This window comes from Pelecanus crispus, chromosome 5 (genome assembly GCF_030463565.1).
Source record: "Pelecanus crispus isolate bPelCri1 chromosome 5, bPelCri1.pri, whole genome shotgun sequence".
In the NCBI taxonomy this organism is placed as follows: Eukaryota; Metazoa; Chordata; class Aves; order Pelecaniformes; family Pelecanidae; genus Pelecanus; species Pelecanus crispus.
In genome coordinates, this window is record NC_134647.1 from 81,703,714 (window position 1) to 81,724,819 (window position 21,106).

Consider the following 21,106-nt stretch of genomic DNA (forward strand, 5'->3'; position numbering starts at 1 on the left):
AGCTTTAGTCACAGCTTACAGCAGAAACACAGAAATGCGAAGTTCACGTTTTACAGAAAATCCTTAATTAATATTTCAAGACAAAAGATTTTCAACCAATTATTGTTACATGCATCATCTAAGAACCAAAAATCCCTCTTATCTAAAACCAAATCCATTCCTGAAGCTGAATAATAGAATACCAATTATTAGCAACGTCATGAACAGCTGTCCAGAGCACTTGCAGCAGAATATGGCAATATCTTTAGATTCCTATGAAGGGCCAGTACCATCTAAGTTTTGACCAGCAAAGACTTTCTCAAATGGAGAGTGAGAAAGGGAGAATAAGAAGGCAAGGACCATCCCCAGGTTTGAACTAAACTCTAAACCTGCTCAGGGCAGCAGTGACTTTCACACAAGGATTTAGGAATGTGATATACACCAGTTTGTTAAGTGTTTCTACTAATTCAGACATTCGGCCAAGCAGCAATGCTTGCCCACTGTATTTTCTTCAAAACACAACTAAATTTGCTGTCATGCTACTCAAAGGAGTTTATGCAATATACATCAGAAAACAAGAATTTGTTGGGACAGATTTCTACTCTGCTCTCTTTTGGGACTTTAGGGGCACAAACAGAATGGAAAAACTTTTTAAAAATGAACAACCAAATATAATTCCCGGACGCCTTGTGTGGAAGGGAACATCTGGAAGTGTGAGCAGGTGTATTTTAAAGGAGATCTAAAGCTGCCCTCTCATTTCTCAGAGGAGTGAAAACACCCACCTCAGCCATCCCTGCAAGAGTTCTCAGCCAAGCCAAGCCTTCAGACCCAAGACCTTGAGATCAAGACCTTGAGATCCAAGAATCAAGCTCAAAAGTGTTTTCATGGGGAAAAAATGCAAAGGTGTATTTAGTACTATTACGAGCTGCCAGGCGGGCACAGTTGCAGGCAGTAAACAGCCGTGACTGTTCTCTGCCGTAGCCTTGCACTGAAGCGATCGGTGAAGGCGATGAACAGATTAGCGGCAGCTTTCTGACACAGACACTAGTCATTGTGAACTGTGACTAACGATCTCGTTTTGGAACACAGCTCCAGAAAAGGAAAAGGCTAAACAAGGATTTTTTGATACAGAGTAACATAAAATTTCAGTGTAAACTTGAATTAGCATGAAAGAAAATCAATAGGGTTAAAGCCGGAAAAGAAATGCTACTTATTCTCTGATCAGTGTACGTATCACTTACTGAATTTAACAATTTATACATGAAATCATAACTAGATGTCATTCTGAAGGATATACACTTGCTTAAAGCGGGGCTTGATGCAAAAATTCTTGGTTGAAATGCTACAATCTGATTTATAAGGAAATCAAAAGAGATAATTTGATCAGTCCTTTCTTGGCTTCACATTTCTGAGTGTATGTAAATGTAACTAAGAAAACTGATAATTAAAAAAAAAATTAGAAACACCTCTTTTTTGTCATTTAGTTGTCTGAAAAGTCAAGGCTACTAATATTTTTTTAAAGAGATACAAAGTTACACACTGATTTTTTCAAACAGAAGTGACACAGATATACACTTACCAAAAATACTGCTATAGATATTCCGATTATAAATCCTGCTATTACATCTGACCAGTGATTTCGATACTCTGCTACTCTGTTGATTCCAGTAAGGAAAGCCAAGCACATTAAGCCCAAACACAGAACAGGTTTTGCAAGCCTTGTTCCTCTGGCTTTTACTGTGTTGGTGATATACATCTGAAAATTAGGAAGGAAGAGAGTTAAGGCTGATGGATATCTCCCATTAATCGGTGAATAAAATCTCAACATTTTATTTGAATAGACTACATGTACTTGGCTTTTTTTTTGGTAAAGAAACAAGAAAGTAGAGTGCTAGATAAAGTCATCACACCCTTTTCCTAGGGATACAGAAAAAAAAATTAGACCATACAGCAAAATTACATTTTATGTGAACCTGAAGAGCCCCCAAAGGAACATGCAAATTAGATAATCCTATCCTGTTACTCCCAATGTACGTTATTTATTTGTGCAGAGAGGTAAAGGAACTGATTTTTCACTGTGCAGTGTTGACAATAATAGAAAAAGATCTTTACCCTGAGAGGGGCTACAGCAAGGCCTTATTTTTATTAGCAAAAGCCTGTCTTCCTCATACCCAACTTCTCCATGTGATTAACTAGAGATTTGTCAAAAAGCAGTGAAAAATTAACGAAATGCCAGCAATAAATAACATGTAGTAGTTTCAAGCAGTGCTGAACCAACACACCCCTGTACTTCACAGACGGTGACTGAGGATGTTTCGTACCAATCCCCCCAGCACACAAACCAACCTCAATGCAGAAACTTTTATGCATCAGACTCCAAGAAATCAATGTGCCCTGCTTGCAGTCTAACTCTCCCTGTGCAATACTACTGAATTAAAAGCACTGCCTGATGACAGAGCAGCTCTTCTGCCCTGAGGGTGCATTAGTGACTACTAGGTTTAAGCCAGCACTTTCCAAGCTCTGATGGGCCAATGGAAGAAACGAATACCAAATCTCTGACTGCCCATTCTCTTGAATCTTGATATTAAGGCTGCTTGAAAGTTCCCCCCTGAAAAAATTGTTCTTCGACTAACACAATTTTTGAGAAAAAAGTTTTCACTTTCTGCAGATGATGTTTTCTTCTGTTAAACCACTGAAATCCCTAAAACCTTCACATTTAGTTGGAGCTGAAGTCTTCGGATTGAAGAATGCAAATATTTTCTATGGAGTTTCACTAGAGACTCCAAGTGTATAACGCCATCACTTTGAACCGCGAAGGGAAACAGATGAATCTGCATTGAAGAACCAGTACCTTTTTGGCCAAATGGGCAGTCTTTTGTACTTTTTTTTTTACTTTTTTTTTTTTGCTTTTTTGTACCGTCTGAAACTTCAGCTGAATTTACTGGGTAATTAGTTACGAAGTGCTACAATAATCCAGTCAAGAAGTAGTTTAGGAAGCGTAGTTACAGTCATAATAAATTAAGTAAAGGAAGTAGTGGTCAGAGGTTGTCTGAAAAGAGCAACATCTGACAGTAATTTTGTTTAAAACAGTAGAGAAGATCCATGGCTTAGAGGATGAATCAAAGCTTAAGCTTAAAATCACAGCAGGGTACCGCAACACATACATCTTCAGTGTACCTTATGTGATGAACAGCAAGGTAGCAGCAAGCTTACAACTAATGCAGACAGAGCAAAGGTTTGAAAAAAAGAGATTTGGGGTGTATCTCCAAACCACATTTCTCCTCTCTTCTTCCTAGACCGTTTCAGAAATAGCGTTTCTCCCTTTGCTGACTATCCTTTTATTTTAATTCATATTTTTGCAGACTCTCTTCAGTGAGTTACTCTTACCATGTGGAATGCTGATGAGACAACTGCAACTTTAATTTCCAGCTTTTTAGCACCACTGGTTTTCTTCAAGCTACAGACAGAGCCATGCATGCAGAGTTATTCAGCAACTCTCTATTTTAATGAGTCTCATTGTACTCCTGGATACTACCACCATTATCCACATTAATACTACATGTTAGAACATCTGGTGCTAGGGAAAATATTCTAATATTTTGAATACACAGCAAGAGCACCAAATTTCAGATACAGTTTGGCTGAAGTTGACAGGAAGCTATCCTGCATTTAATTCTGTATTGCGGCATATTAAATCAAAACGACTACTGAGAAGGAAAAATCAGCTCAAAAAAGAGTGTAGCTTATTTAAGGCAGGTCTTGGTGACATATTTCAGTTATCTGTAACACCTGGTCATCGCCCAAGAAGATGATCTCAATTTTTATGAAGTCCAAACACATTATAATACAAATACTTAATTCTGTGGTACTTCAGTCAAACTTCAACATTTTTAATACAAAGCTAAACTGAAAACTGCCCTGCAGAAAATTCTCAGAATCTTTTTACAGTCAAGCACGGCCTTCAAATCCCTACTGAGACAAAGCACTGAATGAGCAGAAACAACTGCAGACTCATGCCCTGCCTCACGTGAGTAATAAAGACCTCCATTTGCCAAGTCCCTTCATATACCTGCAGTCAAGATTGTCATGCGCAGTCCATTAGTCAAAATAACCTGAGGGTTCTGCCAGCACAGGGACCATTTCTATCTTTTCTTTAAAGAACAGACACCAATGATGTTAAGAATAGTATTATATTAAAATATTATTAAAGAATCAATAGAAACAGGGTAAACTTTTCCTGAACCAGTGTAGCAAAAAGTCTCTATATTTGCAAAACTCCACGGAGCCAACGTAGACTCTTCCAAGGCAGGATTCACAGATGTCCATTTTTAAACTTAACCTCTTGCAGCTCTATTACAATATACTAACACAGTCGACTCGGTCAAAGACCTGATTTGCACTAAGAATAAAATATAATTAAGCAGTTGTTTTCTTCTTGGTTCTAGAAGGAAAGCTATAAACCAGCACAGTCAGTAATTGACAAAGAATAAACATCTTGAAAAGATGACAAGATTTTTCTTTCACTTTTCATAAATATTAAATGCAGTATCAACAATGGAGAATAGCTCAGTGATTTAAAACATTAGTGAGAATGAATGGCAATATAAATTTTTACATGTCTAAAGATGTTTACTGAACAAGTCCATCTCAGTTCCTTTAAGAACAGAAACTGGGAGAGAAGGAATCTAATTACATCTTTTAAATTCATCAACAGCAAGACCAACAACATAGATTTTGTATGTAAGGTCAAGGAATGATACAGTAGTTAGAATTAATTTTGCAGGCTGCACTTTCTCCTGCAACATCAGATCAGCAGTGAATCTTCTCTTGAAGAACTTCTACTATTGCTTTTTCTTTTTCCTGAAATAAGATTTTAGTATGAAAAGAATTAAAGGTGATACTAGCAAACAGACACCAGCAGAGTCTTATATAAGGAGGTAGATGTTATCTGATCATTCTATATACCAATATTTACTAGATTTTCAGGAAAACACAAACATTTGACCTTCAGTCTTCAAGATGCTGGAAGTGAAGTCTTCAGACAACCTCATAAATCGGAAGAAAAACTTTAATTAAAGTGGTATTGAAAATATGTATTTGAAAGACTCAGAATCATCACCATCACCACCTGTGAGGCTTCTGACATGACTGTCTCAGGTCATAATATAAGGAATAATCATAGTGTTGGCACTTAGCTCGTACTGGGAAAGCTTTCAAAAGTGTCATGTTGCAAGTCTGACTCATGTGAAATATGTCCCAAATCTAGTGCAAACAAAATCACTCCAAAACACGTAAGGGAAGACAGGAATTGTATGTCAAGTGCAGGACAGAGTGGCCTCCTGGGCTACGCTGCAAGCTCTTCCTAGTCGTCGTCTTTGAGCTATCTTTAGGCTCACCCACGCAAACGTCTATGCACACAAACACACACGTAACAGGTCCCAGAGTCACATTTTAGGTAGAGTGGAGCTAGTCATCGGGCTGGGTGCACCAGCCAGGAGGGAGGTTAGTTCTCCTAGCTGCTTTCATCAGCCCGGGGCCCAGGGATGTGGGTAGGAAGATCCCTCTGTGCTTGCTGTTTCAGTCCTCCCTGAAGCAGATGGTCTGGGGGACTGACAGACACAGACCAGTCCATTAGTGGGCAGAGAATAATGACTCATGAAGTGACAAGCACCAAGAGGAAGGAATCACTGTACAGGTGCCTATCCCAGGCAGCACTCCCAATGTAAATTATCTCAGGATTTGTTTTGCTTTTACAATGTGCTATTGTTAAAGAAAGAATCTTGAACTACTCAAATAATATAAGCAATGTCATAGATGTTCCACCTCAGGAATGCACAACTTTCAGTATTCATCATACCTACAAGAAAAGGGATACTCAGAGAACAAAAAGCTGCAAAAGTAAGTAGTGGGCTATAGCAGATGGTAGTCTATAACCAGGTTCAATGTTTAGTTAGAATCCTCTTTGACAATCTAAAAGCTCTTCAGCTTCCTTGATTAATAATGATTGGGTCAAATTATTTCTACAGCAAACCACAGTCGTATTCTCAAATCATCTGGGCCTTTCTGCAACTGCCCACTGAAGATTTTTCTAGTGCTCTTGAAGCCTCCTCCAGCTTTCTCCCTAAGTTTTGCAGTAATTATTGATGGTCCTAGACAAAAATTGGCTTTCAAAGTCAGGGGTCCGGGTTGGCAAAAGGAAGAGAAAGCTCTAGAAATGCTGAACCTTACTATTAAGTTTCCCACTATGAGCTCCCTGCAGTTGTAACTCTAAACAACTGGAGAAGGAAAGAGGAATTCTTCAGTGTACCAGGTCTGTAAGATACACCCAAATACTAATTAAAGCTGATTCAGTCTACAGAGGTGGTTATCTCGAGCAACTGAATTGTAATGAAGGACTGACTGACAAGAAATATCTAGAGGTCTTTAGATAAACCCTTGGATCAAATTCTAATGTTATTTTACTATCCAGCCTGAAAGTAACTAATACACCCACTGCCTGAAGCCCGTGATATATGCTGTACAATCAGTATCAAGGGACATTTTTACTTGCTGCACCAGATACTGAAAAGAAATTCCACTTTCCTAACACTGCCCCTGAAAAGCAGCCAAAAGAATCCTTTAATTCTTCAATTTCCTAACAACAAATGGACAACAAAGCCAACTCAATAAGGTGGCTCTGCCACTCCTTTTCCTCCTGAACGCTCCCTGCATGCTGCTGCCAGCTGCCCACTGAGCAGGAGCCAAACAGGCACTTCAAGACGCAAGAGAGGTGAGAGGAGGCCTAAAGACTGGATCAAGGAGTGACACTGAGCAGAATGTCACCCTGCTGCCAGCATCGTGACCCACACTGCCTTGCTGCCTTTTCCCAGTGACTTACAAACACAGTAAACGGCAAAGATGATACAGCGGAATGCCAGGAGCAAGAACCTTGCAGAAAAGATGATCACGGGCCCAACAAAAGCTCTGCAGAGCGGAAAAAATTGTCAGGTTTATCTGCTAGCCCTGCCTGAGGCCATAGTTGAGGCCAAGGGTTCCCAGCACAAAGCAACAAAAGCAGCCCACAGACCTAAGGGCTGTGTCAATTATCAAGACATTAAACCTGCTCCTCTATCATTACACATCCAAAGCAAGTCTGAAATGTATGCGGTAACACCAAGTTCAAACGCTACCCTACAGACAGGTTGGCTGCCAACTGCTCTTGTCCCATGCGGTAAGAATAAAACAACAAAAAAGCAACATTTTATAGAATGAATTAGAATTTGTCTTAAACTACAACTAGCAATGACCAATCCCCTAGGTCTGCAGCAGCAAAGGACAACTGTTAGTCACAAGTCTCATATTTAAAATCCAGGGGAATAGACTGACTAAATCTTCATGTATCACTTCGAAATCCTACCAAAAAAAGACCGATGACTCTCATTTCTGTGTCTCAGTTGTGGAAAAAAACCAAGTATGTGCATACTTGGCTGCTTCAAAATATACCTCTAATTGTCCAGGCTCTGTCAGCTTACACATATCAAAACGTGGCTTATACAATTACATGCTATTTAAAAAACTTGCAGCGCTTGCCTTAATACCTATGTTAGCAGATGTTCCAGCTGTGAAAGAGTGAATTGCAATGCTGGTAAGAAGTGAAAGCAGATGCAGTCAACTTATTAATGCAACTCAGGCAAAAACAACCAAACAAAAGATTTAAGACGACTTGAGCAGACACCGAAGGAGAAATCCAGGTAGCAGCCAGTTGGGTTAGAGATTTTGGAATAGATTTACAGTCGTTCATTGTGAAGACTCTGCTACACTGGGAAAAATAAACCTAAAAGTCTGAAGAGGACAGGAAATGCATCCTTGAAAGTGTCTGTGTTTGGAGCAGGGCAGAGAAAACACCTACCCATAGTGCTGCCATTCAACATTTCCCTGGCTAAGTCTTTCTTGATGGGTACTGGGAGAAAGTAATGGAGGCAAACATTACAGAGAGGTCTAAATATTAGCAATAGAATTGTTTGAAAAAGACTGTACTTTCAGCAGGAGGGCAATTCAGAGTTACCATAGCAGCCACCCACTCTCCAAAGAGGGGAGGGGGGAAAAAAGGAAGACTCAAGAACTTGGATGAAAAAAGAAGCTATTGTTAACAAGACAATATGCACAGATGGTAGGTGATAAGGACGTGGCTGCACTTAAATGGAAGGAGATGGAGGAGTTATCAGATAAAGCACAGGCTTTGTTTTTAAATGGGTTGATGGGTGAAACCACACAAGACTGAAGTTGTTTCCTTCACCCCCTCAGACAGCAAGGACTCTAGATCAGCTTGTTGCCTGTTTATGTCTTTAAACTGGTTTCGTTTTGCGCACAGCTGGCTGAAATGGCCAGGGAGGATTCTGCAGCAACCCCTCCCTCTCTCCCAAATATTTCTGTTAACCAAAAAGAAAGCGCATTTTGTATCAGAGATTATATGCTCATGAAACAGTAGCTGAGTAATATATGGAGGTCTTTATGTCCATGCTCTCAATAACTCTTGTACCACGGCTCATACAAAGACTAGGCTACTGTTTAAATCTTCTACTCCAGTGAATAGTGATGAGAAAGTTGTTATTCAGGGCCAACTATCCTGATAAACATCATGACAGTCTGAGGACATGACCCCAAATATTGGAACATTGCATTTCTTTCCCTGGTGTGTAATAAACAGTATTTTTAGCTGCAACCATACAGCAGGATTAAACACAAAAAAAAAAAAAAAAAGACTGCCAATATTGCATCAACATCAAGGACCTAAATTTGCAGGCTACAAGTCCGCCGATATATCATAGCAATTCAATTTATTAGGCAGCCTGTAGGAATTCAGAAATCCTGAGAGTAGTTTATAGTGCTTTAGTTAAATGATGACAGTGTCATGCATCATGCAGCGATACAGTAATGACACAGGATATATTATAATCTTTCAGTAACTGCAGAAATTAACGTCACGAAACAGATCACAGCAGTTTTAATTTGTGATGTTGCTAACTGTGTACCGACCACAGACAACATAAGGTTAGCATAAAGTACTCTTGCTCATGTCAAAAGCCATTGATACCAGGTATTAGACCTTACTGATCTCTACTTTCTGTTTTTAAAATGTATTAATACTATTTTCCTTCCTGCTTTGCAGTAGCTGAACAGTTGGTTTCCTTTAGTTACTGTGACTCATGGCAACAGTGGAAATCCAACTTTACAGATGGATGAGAAAAATAGGAGCAATTAAAATGAAGAATGCTGAATATTTTCTAAAATAGCTTGCGCCAAATTTAGAGGTACGTTTCAGTAAAGCAAAGCCTTAGATATCTCCCCAAATAAAGACAATACTATTAGGAGCCTTACACTTGCCTCAAGTTAGAATAGAATTTTGTTGCTCGTCTCTTATTTGCAGATAACACTTGCCTGTACTAGCGGATGATCCACACCTCTCAAACAGACATTGCTCACAAGGAACTTTTGGTAAATGTTACTGTCAGAGCTGCAGATTTTAAGCAACTGGTTCTAAAACCATATTCAGAAGCATGGAGTTGGCACACTGTCTGTGGATAGGGTTGGGATCTTTGCCAAGTTGGCAAGTATCAGTTCCCAGATCAATCAAGAATTAAAAGTCAGCTCATTAAATATATGCTCAAAAGCAATACACACTCACACATGTGTGCATATACATGTGTATACATGCACACATACACACACACATGTATGGACAGGCAGGCCAGCGTTCAAATACTGAGGGAATTTAAGGGGTGACTCCTGCAGCGACCACAGAGGTACAGCCACACGTGCCTCGTTTCCTGCTACGAGGGCAGCCCTGGCCCCCCCAAAGGGCTACAGAGGGCTGTGATTACCAGGGAAGAGACTCCCACGGACACGTGCTGGGGACTTTACTCAGAACAAGATGTGCTTCTGCTTTAGACTAGAACGACGTGCACTCCAAACTAAGCCAGGGAGCACTGCACAGAGTTACTCGAGCGAGATTCATTAGTCACTCTGCCTCTCACCTGCCTCCCCACACTTCTCAATAGCCTCCAGAACAGCTCTGCTGCCAGGCAGCAAACACCAGGTTTCATCCCAGCCCTGCTCATCACTCCCTATATCAGAGAGGAGAGAGGGAAGAAGGGCTAGATTGTCTTGTAGCCCACTTCATTGCCGAGTACGAGCCAAACTGACTTGGCATGAGCACTGAGGTACCTATAAATACCAATTCTGGTACCTAAAGACATGCACAGATCTCGGGAACCCTGCAGAGATCAGGCACTGGCATATGCCCACTCTTCTGCTTCACCCCACCAAAGAATACGGCCGTGTGCAATTCTACTAATCTGTACTGGGTCAAAACATGGAAAGAAACCACTACCAGTCACGGGCAATCCCTACCCTTATTCTTTACCACCCAACAAAGCCTCCTCCTACATTCTCTGTAAAAAAAAAAAAAAAACCAACAAAAACAAAACAAAACAAAAAAAGCCCAAAAACCCAAGAACCTGGTTATCCTAAATCTACACCTTTTTTGGCCAACTTGTCCTCTCAGCATTGCCTTAGCTTTCAAGGTACAGAGAACCACTGCATCTGTAATTGTCAGAATTAAGTCCAATGAAGCAAATTCTTAAAGGCCTCACAGTAACTCATAGCAGGTTTACATATAGCAAATCAGCCAATAGTTGTCTTACCTTCTCCCCACTCCTCCCTCCTCCCCTCACAGTGCGAGCCATTTGCTCTTAAAAATAGAGTGACATTAAACAGTACAATATACTTACAGCCAGATACATAGCTGCATATATGCTTAGTGCTGCTTCTTTGGATGGGAATGTCTTTCTGGCTTTCATGATAAGGTCTGGATTTCCAGTACAGGCATGTACACTACTGATGAACTGCGTATACTGTTTACATCCAAGCGCTGTATAGTTGGGTTTACAAAGTGCAAGAAAATGTGGTGCAAGATTCCCTGTTACTACTTGTCCAGCATTTACAAAGATGTCCGTAGCAAACAGTCCAAACGCGTAAATTCCTAAAGAGGGAAACAAAGAGTTAAATTTCCTGATAATTTCACTCCAGGGCAACATATTATAGTATTTAGTACAGTAACATACCAGCTCCTTCCATTTAAGAACATGAAAAACCCTCAGGTGTACTGCACGGTGGAGATGGCACTTTCCCACACGACCGCAGCAGCACCGCTGCAACGTTCCCACGCACCTGATCGCTCCCCATCCTTCGGAGGAGCACGCTCACCTCTCGGGCAAGCAGCCCGCTTTCCCAGGCCCCTAGCCACGAATCTCCACCGTTCGGGGTAGCTGGCTATACTGGTACCTAACTTTTGCCCATGTTCACTAAACAGAAGTGACAGAGGCAAATTCTTCACCCTATAAATCTGCTTGAGAACCAAGGAAGCCAGGCCCTGATGGAGAAGTAACTTGAAGAGCCGTGACACATACTGGACAAACATTTTCTTTTCCCTTGCAGCTGTAAAGTAGCTGAAGTACTGAATAATTCAATATTGCCATGCACAAGTTATCTGCCTGCTACTGGGTGCATCTCTATGCATGGCATATTAATCACAACATCAACACAGGGAGCTACAGATCCATACATTTGAGGAGCTACTTATGCTGAAGAGGTTTTTTATCAGACATATCAGCAAAGTATTAAGAATGTGCACTCGTTCATTAGTATGGAAACGCACGTATCCGATTACTTAAAAGAAAACAGATTTCTGCTATTCTGAGGTCCCTTCCTATCCTTTTGGAAGCAGAAAATGAGCTCTGGAAGGAAATGCAAACACAGCAGCCTGACTGGGAGGCAAAGCCAGCAGGTGTGCGTTCAAATCCCACCTGAGCTTTAGATTTCCTCCTGTATTTCCACAGGCAAATCACCTTACCTTTCCCACACTTCAATTCCCTGTGAATATACCGTGAGTTCCGGCAGTTCCCAACTTCACGGGGCACCGCGAGGACTTTCATGGATGCGCACCACAGCAGCCACGATCCCACAGAAACACGTGCACTTCTAAAGGTCATTTTTTTTTTTTTTTTTTCCTCAGCAAAGCTAGAGGACCCAGGATGAGTTCTGGCATCCTGGCTGGTCAGCAATGTCACAGCAATGTTAATTCACCCTGGGCTGCCAGACAGGGGCGAGCAGCGGATTGTGCCCAGCCCAGCTGCTGCACAGAAGGGCCCTTTCAGCAAGCCCCGAGGGCATGCACTAGCCCAGCATAGGTGGCCACATCACGTTGTGTCAGCGCTAGGGGTAGCGATGCCTCATCCGGTAGAGCAGCATGGAGGCCATTATTCATCCTTTCCCTCCCTCCCATTTCTTTTTTTTCTTTTTTCTTCTTCCGTGAGCAAGGAGGGACGACCAAGCAGGAAGGAAACGTGGGCACTGAGCAAGTGGAGCAGGAGGGGCTCCTCACCACCACTCCCCACCTCCTCTGGCCCTACACGAGACGGTCTCCTTCTTAATGACTTTTAGCACTCCAGCGCGGCAGCGAGCAATCGCGCTCTCGGAGGCGGGCACGGCTGTTCCACACACACCGCCAATACAGGCACAGCTGCACATCCCCTCCCTCCCCCCGCGACTGGGGCACGCAGGAGGATTAGCTGCCCAAGGCTTCGTTCCTCCAAGCTGTTTCTCTTCGAGACAACCGTGAGTGAGAAGCAAACAACAGAACTGAGCCCTGCGATGGCATCCCTGCATGTATTAAAAAGCAGCGTATGGAAATATTCAACAGACCTTTTGAGCGGTGGTCGTTCTCCCTCCAAACACATTTACAACGAACTAAGCAGATAGGATGACATCTTGTGCCTACTAAAGTCAACGGGGGAGTCACAGCTGCCTTCAGTGGAGCATGGATTTGGTACAGTTTTCTACTAGAGACTATAATACCATCTCCAGGCTAAGAAAGTACCTAAACCGGGCTTGGCTTCAAACACACATTTGTATCCCAATGTCTTCAACTTTGGCTGCTATGCGTGTGCGCAACCAAAACTATCAACGATAGATATGGCACAAAGATGTCTCCTTTCTCCGCTTCACCCTACTCCAGGCCTGCTGGTTGTTTTTTCCCCTCGTGGTCCCAATTTGTTCTATTTTTACTGCTGTTTCTACAACTATCTTTTCTTACCCAAACTTCCAAGAAGCTTCATGTGCTATCCAAAAGGAGAGAACTCACTGCACCGGAGTTAGGACTGCACATGAAATGTTGTATGGTTATCTGAATATTTTCCCCAGGTCAAAATTAAGACATAATTCATCACTCTCACCGTTCAGAAAATGAAAGCATTAATTTTGCTCATACCAAGGAATCTGATGGTCCTGCGCACCAGTGGATTTATATAACAACAGTCTCCAGTTAATATTGTTTTTTCTTGGTTTTCAAAATCCTTTGTAGCTAACTGTAGACAAAACACTGCAGTTTCTCCAACGATAATCTTAGGGAAGGAGAAAAAAGGGGAGAGAAATGGTATATCAGATTACAGCAAGTAAAATACACTAATATTACAGAAATGGCTATCTCATCTTAAAGAAACAAGACCAAACCAGCACAAAAGACAATGTAAGTGAACCAAGTTCTGTACATTAATCTTCTTACGAGGGAAACAGGCCTTACGGCTTGCGGTTTTTTATTTGCATGGAAAGAGAATAAACTTCTATAACCAGGACTTGGAATCGACATAACATAACCTAGTTTTCAGGATGAGGGGAAAGAGAAAGAAATCCATTAGCTCAAGAACGACAGATTGCATAATGCACTAGATGTGGACCAAAGTAAAGGCCTAATCCTGGAAGATGCTGAACACTTCAGTTCCCACGTGGCTTTCACTGACACTCAGCACTTCACAGGGTTGAGCTCTAAGTTTTGGAGCATGGTGGGGGAGGAAAAAGAAAAAAAAAAGAAAAAGGAAAAAAAATATCACAACAGAGCTCCTGTTCACATCAGCGGATTGGTTTGCCAAGGCGTACTTAACAGGGTTTGATTCATATTTTGCCAGCCAAGTTTATAAAGTCTGGCTTTAGCTTTGTTCCTCATGCTTGAGCACAGTGCCACCACTGATATTTTAACATTAAGCATGACCTGTTTCACATTCATTACACCAAACTGAACAAAGTTCTCATGTCTATAGATCATTCACATTACAGTTGGCAAAAAATTTAAAAAATCACAACTCAAAAAAGAAAAATATACATTTTGAATGTAAAGTATCCCCTCTAAGATGTGCGTTTACCTGTACAGCAAAACATGACCTCTAATTTACTCATGACAATTATGGTATTGAGACTTAATAGCCAAAGCCAAGCCTTAAGCATGTATTTATCTAAACCTATGATACTGAAGCCTTAGGGCAGGCACAGAGGTATGATTAGAAAGAGTAGAGGAGAAGGGTCAAATACCGACCACTGTATTCCAGCTTTGATTCACTGTGGGACTTAAAGGCAAGGCTCTTCCGCTCTTCTGTATGAAGAGTAGTGAAGCTTATTGGTACGTACATCACATTTTGATAAACAGGAACGAAGACCAGCAAACTGAACTGAATACTACACAAATCCAAGAAAAAATGCCAGCAAATCTGATTCATTTCCTAGGTTTTTCTAAACCTTTGACCTAACAGTAAATTATAAACCTTTTCATGTATCACAATAGGTCTGAACAGTTCTACACACAGCACTGGTCACAAAAACCAAACCAAACCAAACCAAAAAACAGGTGATGGCTCATAAGGACAGTTTGTTGTCAACAGGGAGAACGCAATTAATGACCTTACTTAGTTATTTGTAGATCTGCACAGATGACTTTGAGCTAAATCGTGACACACAGAGGAGGAAAGTGCTTCTTATAAATAATGTGGCAAAAATAACAAAAATAACTGTGGCAGCAAGCATGTAAAAAGCAAAATTCAGTTTGTCACAGGAACAGTCATCATCTATTACTTTAGACAGGCTTCAGGTCCTAGTGGAATTTTTAGATTAAACAGAAATTTGCATACCTGAACTAACAAGTATCCTCTCTCTACTTTGATACAAGCAAATTTTCAGCACACTGAAGTACAATTCCTCCATCTATAATTAACAAATGATCAGCACACATATGAAATGTAACTCAACCTTGAATTCAAGGTCATCAACGTTACGGCAATGATAAGGAGAATTCAGCCCTATGACCCCTACAGCTCTCATGAAAAAAAACAAGCAAACAAAAAAACCACTTTAATATGATTCATAAAGATGAGAACTGAAACACTACGATTTTTACTGTGAGTCACAGTAACTCCCTTCTTTCTTCTGGAATAATGAAACATCAGGGACCAGGCAACCTGAACACAGTCAGATTTAACTGAGGGGTTTTTTGCCAATCTCAATAAATTTCAGTGAAATTATGCAGATTTCCAGACTCCAGGAAAAAGCAGAATCCAGCACGAGGGAAGCATGTGGGATACACAGTGCTCAACCTCTTGCAAGAACAGAAAGAGAGAGCGTGCCAGCACGCTCAGCTGCCCAGCTCTGAGCAGAGCCTCTGAATCTGCTGATCTAGGAATACAGGCTCTTCTTTTTGGTTGGCAGGGAAGCTGGGGCTAGCAAATGGGAGAACTGCTCATTCAGTTATAGGAAAGGAGATCCTCACTTCCAGCAACCCGTCCTCATCAGCTGCATCTAGGTCCTTGCTGCTGGCAGCAATTTTTCCTTGTTCCATCTCCTTCTTTGATGGTGACCTGGATGAAGAAAACCCTCTGCTCTGAGAACAGCAGGGAGCGTTCAAGTTCTTGGCTGAACGAAAATACTCTTAGAGTGGACACGTAGGTGCAAGGGTCAGAACAATGCAGAACTCGGCTAAAGACAAACTTTTTGCTATACTAGGCCTAGTGCTCTACCCTCAGAAGTAATCAGAGCGGGATATGCCACTGAGCACAACAGGCATTCATCTCTACGCTTCCGTAGCTTAACTTCCATAGAATCCTTCTGGAATCTGGCAATAAATACAGGTTCTGTATTTTTCTGTACTGGCAGCGCAGCTAAAGCTCTTCTCCTTCCTCCATCCTTCAGCACAAGCACTGCTCATCTCAATAATCAGCCTAGTGATGTTTCAGAAATGGAAGGAAAGTCTTTTCCATCTCAGTAAGTCCCAGGAGAGATTCTGCTTCCCAGTGCAATTCCTTCTGCTTCTTCTCTCCGGCCCCACTGACAATAATCAGCTCTACAGGGCAGAGGAAAGGGAGGGTGATCTCCCTCTTGCCCTTTACCTTTAATTTGCATGCCTGGCATATTCCAGGATGGAATAATTTTTGGACTCCCTCTGGCACGCGGACCACCATTACCCCTTCCACTGCATATGCGAGTTGCAACCAGTCAACAAGTGACATTTAATGTAACAGAACTACTCATGTACTTCTTGGTCTTAGGGCAAAAAGTTTTTGGACATTCCAAAACTGACAGTGAAGGATTGCAATGGAGAATCTGAAAGCTCTGACAACATAACATTTGGACAGAGCTACACAAGTTCAGGTATAGAAATATAATTTGCAATGAAAAAAGTGAAGGTATTACAAGTATCTTTTACCTTATTCTGTCTAACAGGTTCATACTACTTTAGATCACTGCACAGATTTCCTGAAGAATGATATATATTAAAATCCTCAGCTCACAGATATTTTAACAGCTGTTAAAAGCAGAGGCTGTCCTTCCCTAAGGCTGAGAAAACCTTCTGACATATAATTACAGCATGTAAAGTATAAGGAAAAGAGCAATTTTCACCTGAAGACTAACAGTACAGAGTGCAGGCTTTCCAGTACTCTAAAGAACATATGTAAAAATAATTTTCACAGTCCTTAGGTAGCAATGCAGTGTACATAACTGTTCCAAGAAGGAGCAAGACCAGAATGATCGCCCTGCGGGCACCTGACAGGCAGCGATCGGGTCCTTGTTCTACTACAGCTTCCATCTGTAACCCCTTAGTCCTGGTTCACAATGTAACGCGTGATAGGAACAATACAAAAATCCCCCTACACAAAGATATTTAGTATTAATACATACTTTGTAACTAGCGTTTAGATAATCCTTTCTTTTTAGGGAAGCATGGAAAAGAAGTATTAACCCAGCAAAATCTAAATTACCGGAAAAGTTCTCATAACCATCTCCATGGCAATTGTATCCTGTCTGCGATGTGACAGCCCATTCGACAGGCAGGAACAGAGTTTGGGAGGGGTGAGATCTAAAATAAATATTTCTTCTTGTTTCACCTCTCAGCTCCCAATTAATTTATGAGCCAAATGATTTTCATGGTGGTTTTGCACTTGTAATATATTTATTGCCAACCACCCAATACCTGTCCCTTTCCTCGTTTTCTGTACCGGATACTTACAGCATTTAGCACACATTCCTTGCACTGATTCCTTCCTCCCAAATAAATTCAGGTTTTTTCCATATTAGTCATTTTTCTGAATCCAGGCAAGCTGTTCCTAGTTTTAGCACCGCATGTCAATTTAGAAATCTAATTTGTCCTTCCCAAAACGATCCATCCAGTATATTCTTAACTTGGTTCTAAATTCTGAGCTCTTTTTCAACTTGAAATGTCAAACATGACTCATTCCAAATATTAGAGCTAGAGCAGCCCTGACCTTGTTGATTTTCCAGTAAACTGACTCCATAAACAAACTTCCCCTGGTGTCACCTATGGTTTACAACAGCCAGCACCTATATAAATAAATGACCTTAAATCTGCACTTCTGAAATACTAATGAGGTTTATTTTATGGACTGCCTTCTCATATATGATGTAACTTCCTATAAAAACCCCGGATTCAAGTAAGAATTAAACATTCATTTGGATGACAAGGTACCTGAGAGTATATTAATGCATTTAAACAAGATAAATCGTGAAATTTAAGGTGGATAATCTCTATTTGGGATTAGAAAGAAATTTCTGTGTACACATTCATAGATCTTTCCAGCTAACACCTACTTTAGGGTATACAAATGTTCATGAAATATTTCACATGGGCCAGGGAACGTGGCAGAATACACGATTCCCTCTCTGCCAATTCTCAGGGTTATGCTGTAGCTACAGCAACCGCTCAGATAGATGAGTAACACTGAAAAGTCATTGCATTAAAAAGACCGCTAAATATTCATCCCTGAACTTCTCCAGTTAAGAAGAACAGCTGACAACACTGTGGCACTGTAATGTCTCTTCTGACTTCTTTTCATTCACTGTATTTCTCTCACTTAGGCATGACTTGAACCCTAACCAAGGCTTCCATGAGACCGTCTTCAAGAAATAACACGGCAAGGGATTGTCCCTTTGGGGAATGAGCATCTCGGGCGGTCCACAGCTCCGCTCTTCTCTCTAGAATGAGCTTCCTCATACTTCCTTATCAGGCAGGAAGGGAAGCTGGGAACTGGAGCTGAAAATCTTGGGGATGATCTCCGTATCTCTAGGCAAATCGTTATCATTTAAGTTGCATGGCCTCCCCATTCATTTGACTTATGAGTTCCCACTTAAAATGTGTGAGGTAGATTTCTTTTAAAAATACAGCTTCCATGGGCTTTGTTGTTCTTATTCTTTATCTTTTCTTCCTAACTTTTAGCAAGACCATGGGCTATTTCTGGCCTATTTCCCCTTCAAAAATGCCATCAACGTACCACAGAGCATGGTGGTCTCTACAGTTTGGAAGATCTAGCAGCATAAACCTCGGACTTTAGTGATGCTGTAGATAAGCTCGACTCTCTGTTTTAAGCTAAAATTGCTGTGCAAGGTGACAGCCCTGGCAGGAAAAGCAGCAACAGTATTTCCAGCAGTAGCAATTTCAAGTTCATTATGCAGAGCTTTCCCTTGAGGCCATTTTCTTTGTGTTGCTTCTTGTTCTCATTGCTTCTTGCTTGCTTAAACTGACAGCAAATGCCCCAGTTGATTTTCACAGAAGTACATTTTCTATAATAAAAAATGACCAGTAGTTTTGAGGAAAATGAAAAAAAAAAGTCCTAGATAAATCTGTCTGCTATTGAGTAAATACAAAATATCCCCCCTTGCATTCACCATGGAGACATAGGACCATACCGCATGGCAGCTTCTGAAGGTCTGGAAAAGAGATGTGAAGAGAAAATTGCTTTTCTAGAGAGAGATATGGAAAAAAATACCCAGCCTTTTTTGTTCCAGTATATATTGTTTTAAAAGTATGTACTCTCCATTTTTTTGAGAAAAATATCAAAATTTTAATAGAGTTCTTGGTGTGTATTTGTTCATAGCCATTTACAAAGGAAAAATAGCAGTGTAAGATTATATATCTAATAGTCAAATATTACCTGCTTTACTTCTCTGTAGTGCAGAGTATGGCTATATGCTACTAAACACAAATGTCACTTCTGACAGGGACAAATATTCTTTACTGCTCTTTGTAATACACTGTACGCATAGTCAGTATGTAACAATGGTAAAGGTTGCTCACTTCATGAAGACTTTATTGCTCGTTGAAAGCAAGAGGCACATAATAACCAAGCATTTATAACCAAGGAGCTTCAAGGAACCCCATGAGCACGTAATCACAGACACATGGACAACTTCATCATTCTCTGCATTATCTTCATTCATTACTTCACCATATGATAGAAAAAAATGAAATATTTTTAAGTATAGTGTCTCTAAAAGCTTCCTCCCTCCCTCCCCCCCCCGCTTCTTTTTCTTTTTTTCCCCTAACTGAGCAATTGGTCACGGATGCAAACGGCATCTCCTCTAGAGCACCCCTGCATTACCCACCAGGCAAAGCCTCTGCGCACCAGCACGCTGTCACCAGGGCTGGAGTCACACAATGCCGGAGCAAAGTCTGGTTACGCAAAAGATAATTTTGAGAAACAGTTACCAGGACCCCGCTATTCGGGGTGTAACTAAGAGCAGGGCCTCGTGCCGTCGCCAGAGAGGGCGAGCCTTGGCGCCTGACAGCAGGTCCTGCATTTGATGATCGGCAACAGAAGCAGAGGGGCGAGCACGCAGCCCCACGGGGTGTGCCTTGACAGGAACGTTCGCTCTGCATTCAGCCCCGCTTTACCCACTGCGCTTGGCATTACATCCCCTGCTCGTGCCTATTACACCTGGAATACTGTGTCCAGTTTTGGGCCCCTCAGCACAAGAAGGACATTGGGGTGCTGGAGCGTGTCCAGAGAAGGGCAGCGGAGCTGGGGCAGGGTCTGGAGCACAGGGCTGGTGGGGAGCGGCTGAGGGAGCTGGGGGTGTTCAGCCTGGAGAAGAGGAGGCTGAGGGGAGACCTCATCGCTCTCTACAGCTGCCTGACAGGAGGGGGCAGGGAGGGGGGTGTTGGGCTCTGCTCCCAAGTAGCTAGTGATAGGACAAGAGGAAATGGCCTCAAGCTGCACCAGGGGAGGTTTAGGTTGGATATTAGGAAAAATTTCTTTACGGAAAGGGTGGTCAAGCATTGGAACAGGCTGCCCAGAGAGGTGGTGGAGTCCCCATCCCTGGAAGTCTTCAAAAAACGGGTAGATGTGGCACTTTGGGACATGGTTTAGTCTAGTCTACCCTTGATTGGTTTAGTGTGGACTTGGTAGTGTAGGTTAATGGATGGGCTGGATGATCTTAAAGGTCTTTTCCAACCTAAAAAATTCTATGATTCTATAAACCTCTTCTGTCACTGTGAGATGAAAAGTATCCAGCTGCTCGGCACTGCAGTTCTCCTGGGGATGAGAAATGGCCAACACGCTAGGAAAACTAGCTCAGTAACATGGCAGTCTGGGGGCCAAATAAGTGTCTGGCACCTGGCTCCAAAACTATCTAACTGCTGGCACAGTTTCACAATACCAAGAGAAGTATTCTTGGCGAACACATTCCAAGAGGTAGTAGATAACAGACTTCGGTGAGAATTCTGGCCCATGCAGCAAGCTTTTCTAATTTTAAAGCACATCACCAAAAGCTAGGGAAAAAAATTAGAGAAAATTCTCAACAACTAAAAAACCTAGTAATTTTGATCTGAAAATGGTGAGGGGAAGAGAAAAGAATTAATTCAAAACTGCCTTCTAAAAACATCAATTCACATTTCAAAAGGTAAAGTTACTTCAGGCTGAAATACTCCAGACAAAGTTCTTATAATGGGGATTCATACAGGTTTTAAGTTGTTCTCATT

At 41.5% G+C, this 21,106-nt stretch overlaps 1 protein-coding gene across 2 annotated transcripts in view; it reads right to left on the minus strand.

Annotated features, from left to right (window-relative positions):
* Window positions 1-21,106, minus strand: part of PLPPR5 (phospholipid phosphatase related 5) — a 44,890-nt gene that overhangs the window by 8,011 nt on the left and 15,773 nt on the right. For both annotated transcript variants that reach the window (XM_075710539.1, XM_075710538.1), the window contains exons 2-4: window positions 13,286-13,418; window positions 10,749-10,999; window positions 1,559-1,735 (exon numbers count right to left, since the gene is read on the minus strand). In XM_075710539.1, the coding sequence (XP_075566654.1) occupies window positions 1,559-1,735; window positions 10,749-10,999; window positions 13,286-13,418 (561 nt within the window). The remainder of the gene's footprint in view (window positions 1-1,558; window positions 1,736-10,748; window positions 11,000-13,285; window positions 13,419-21,106) is intronic.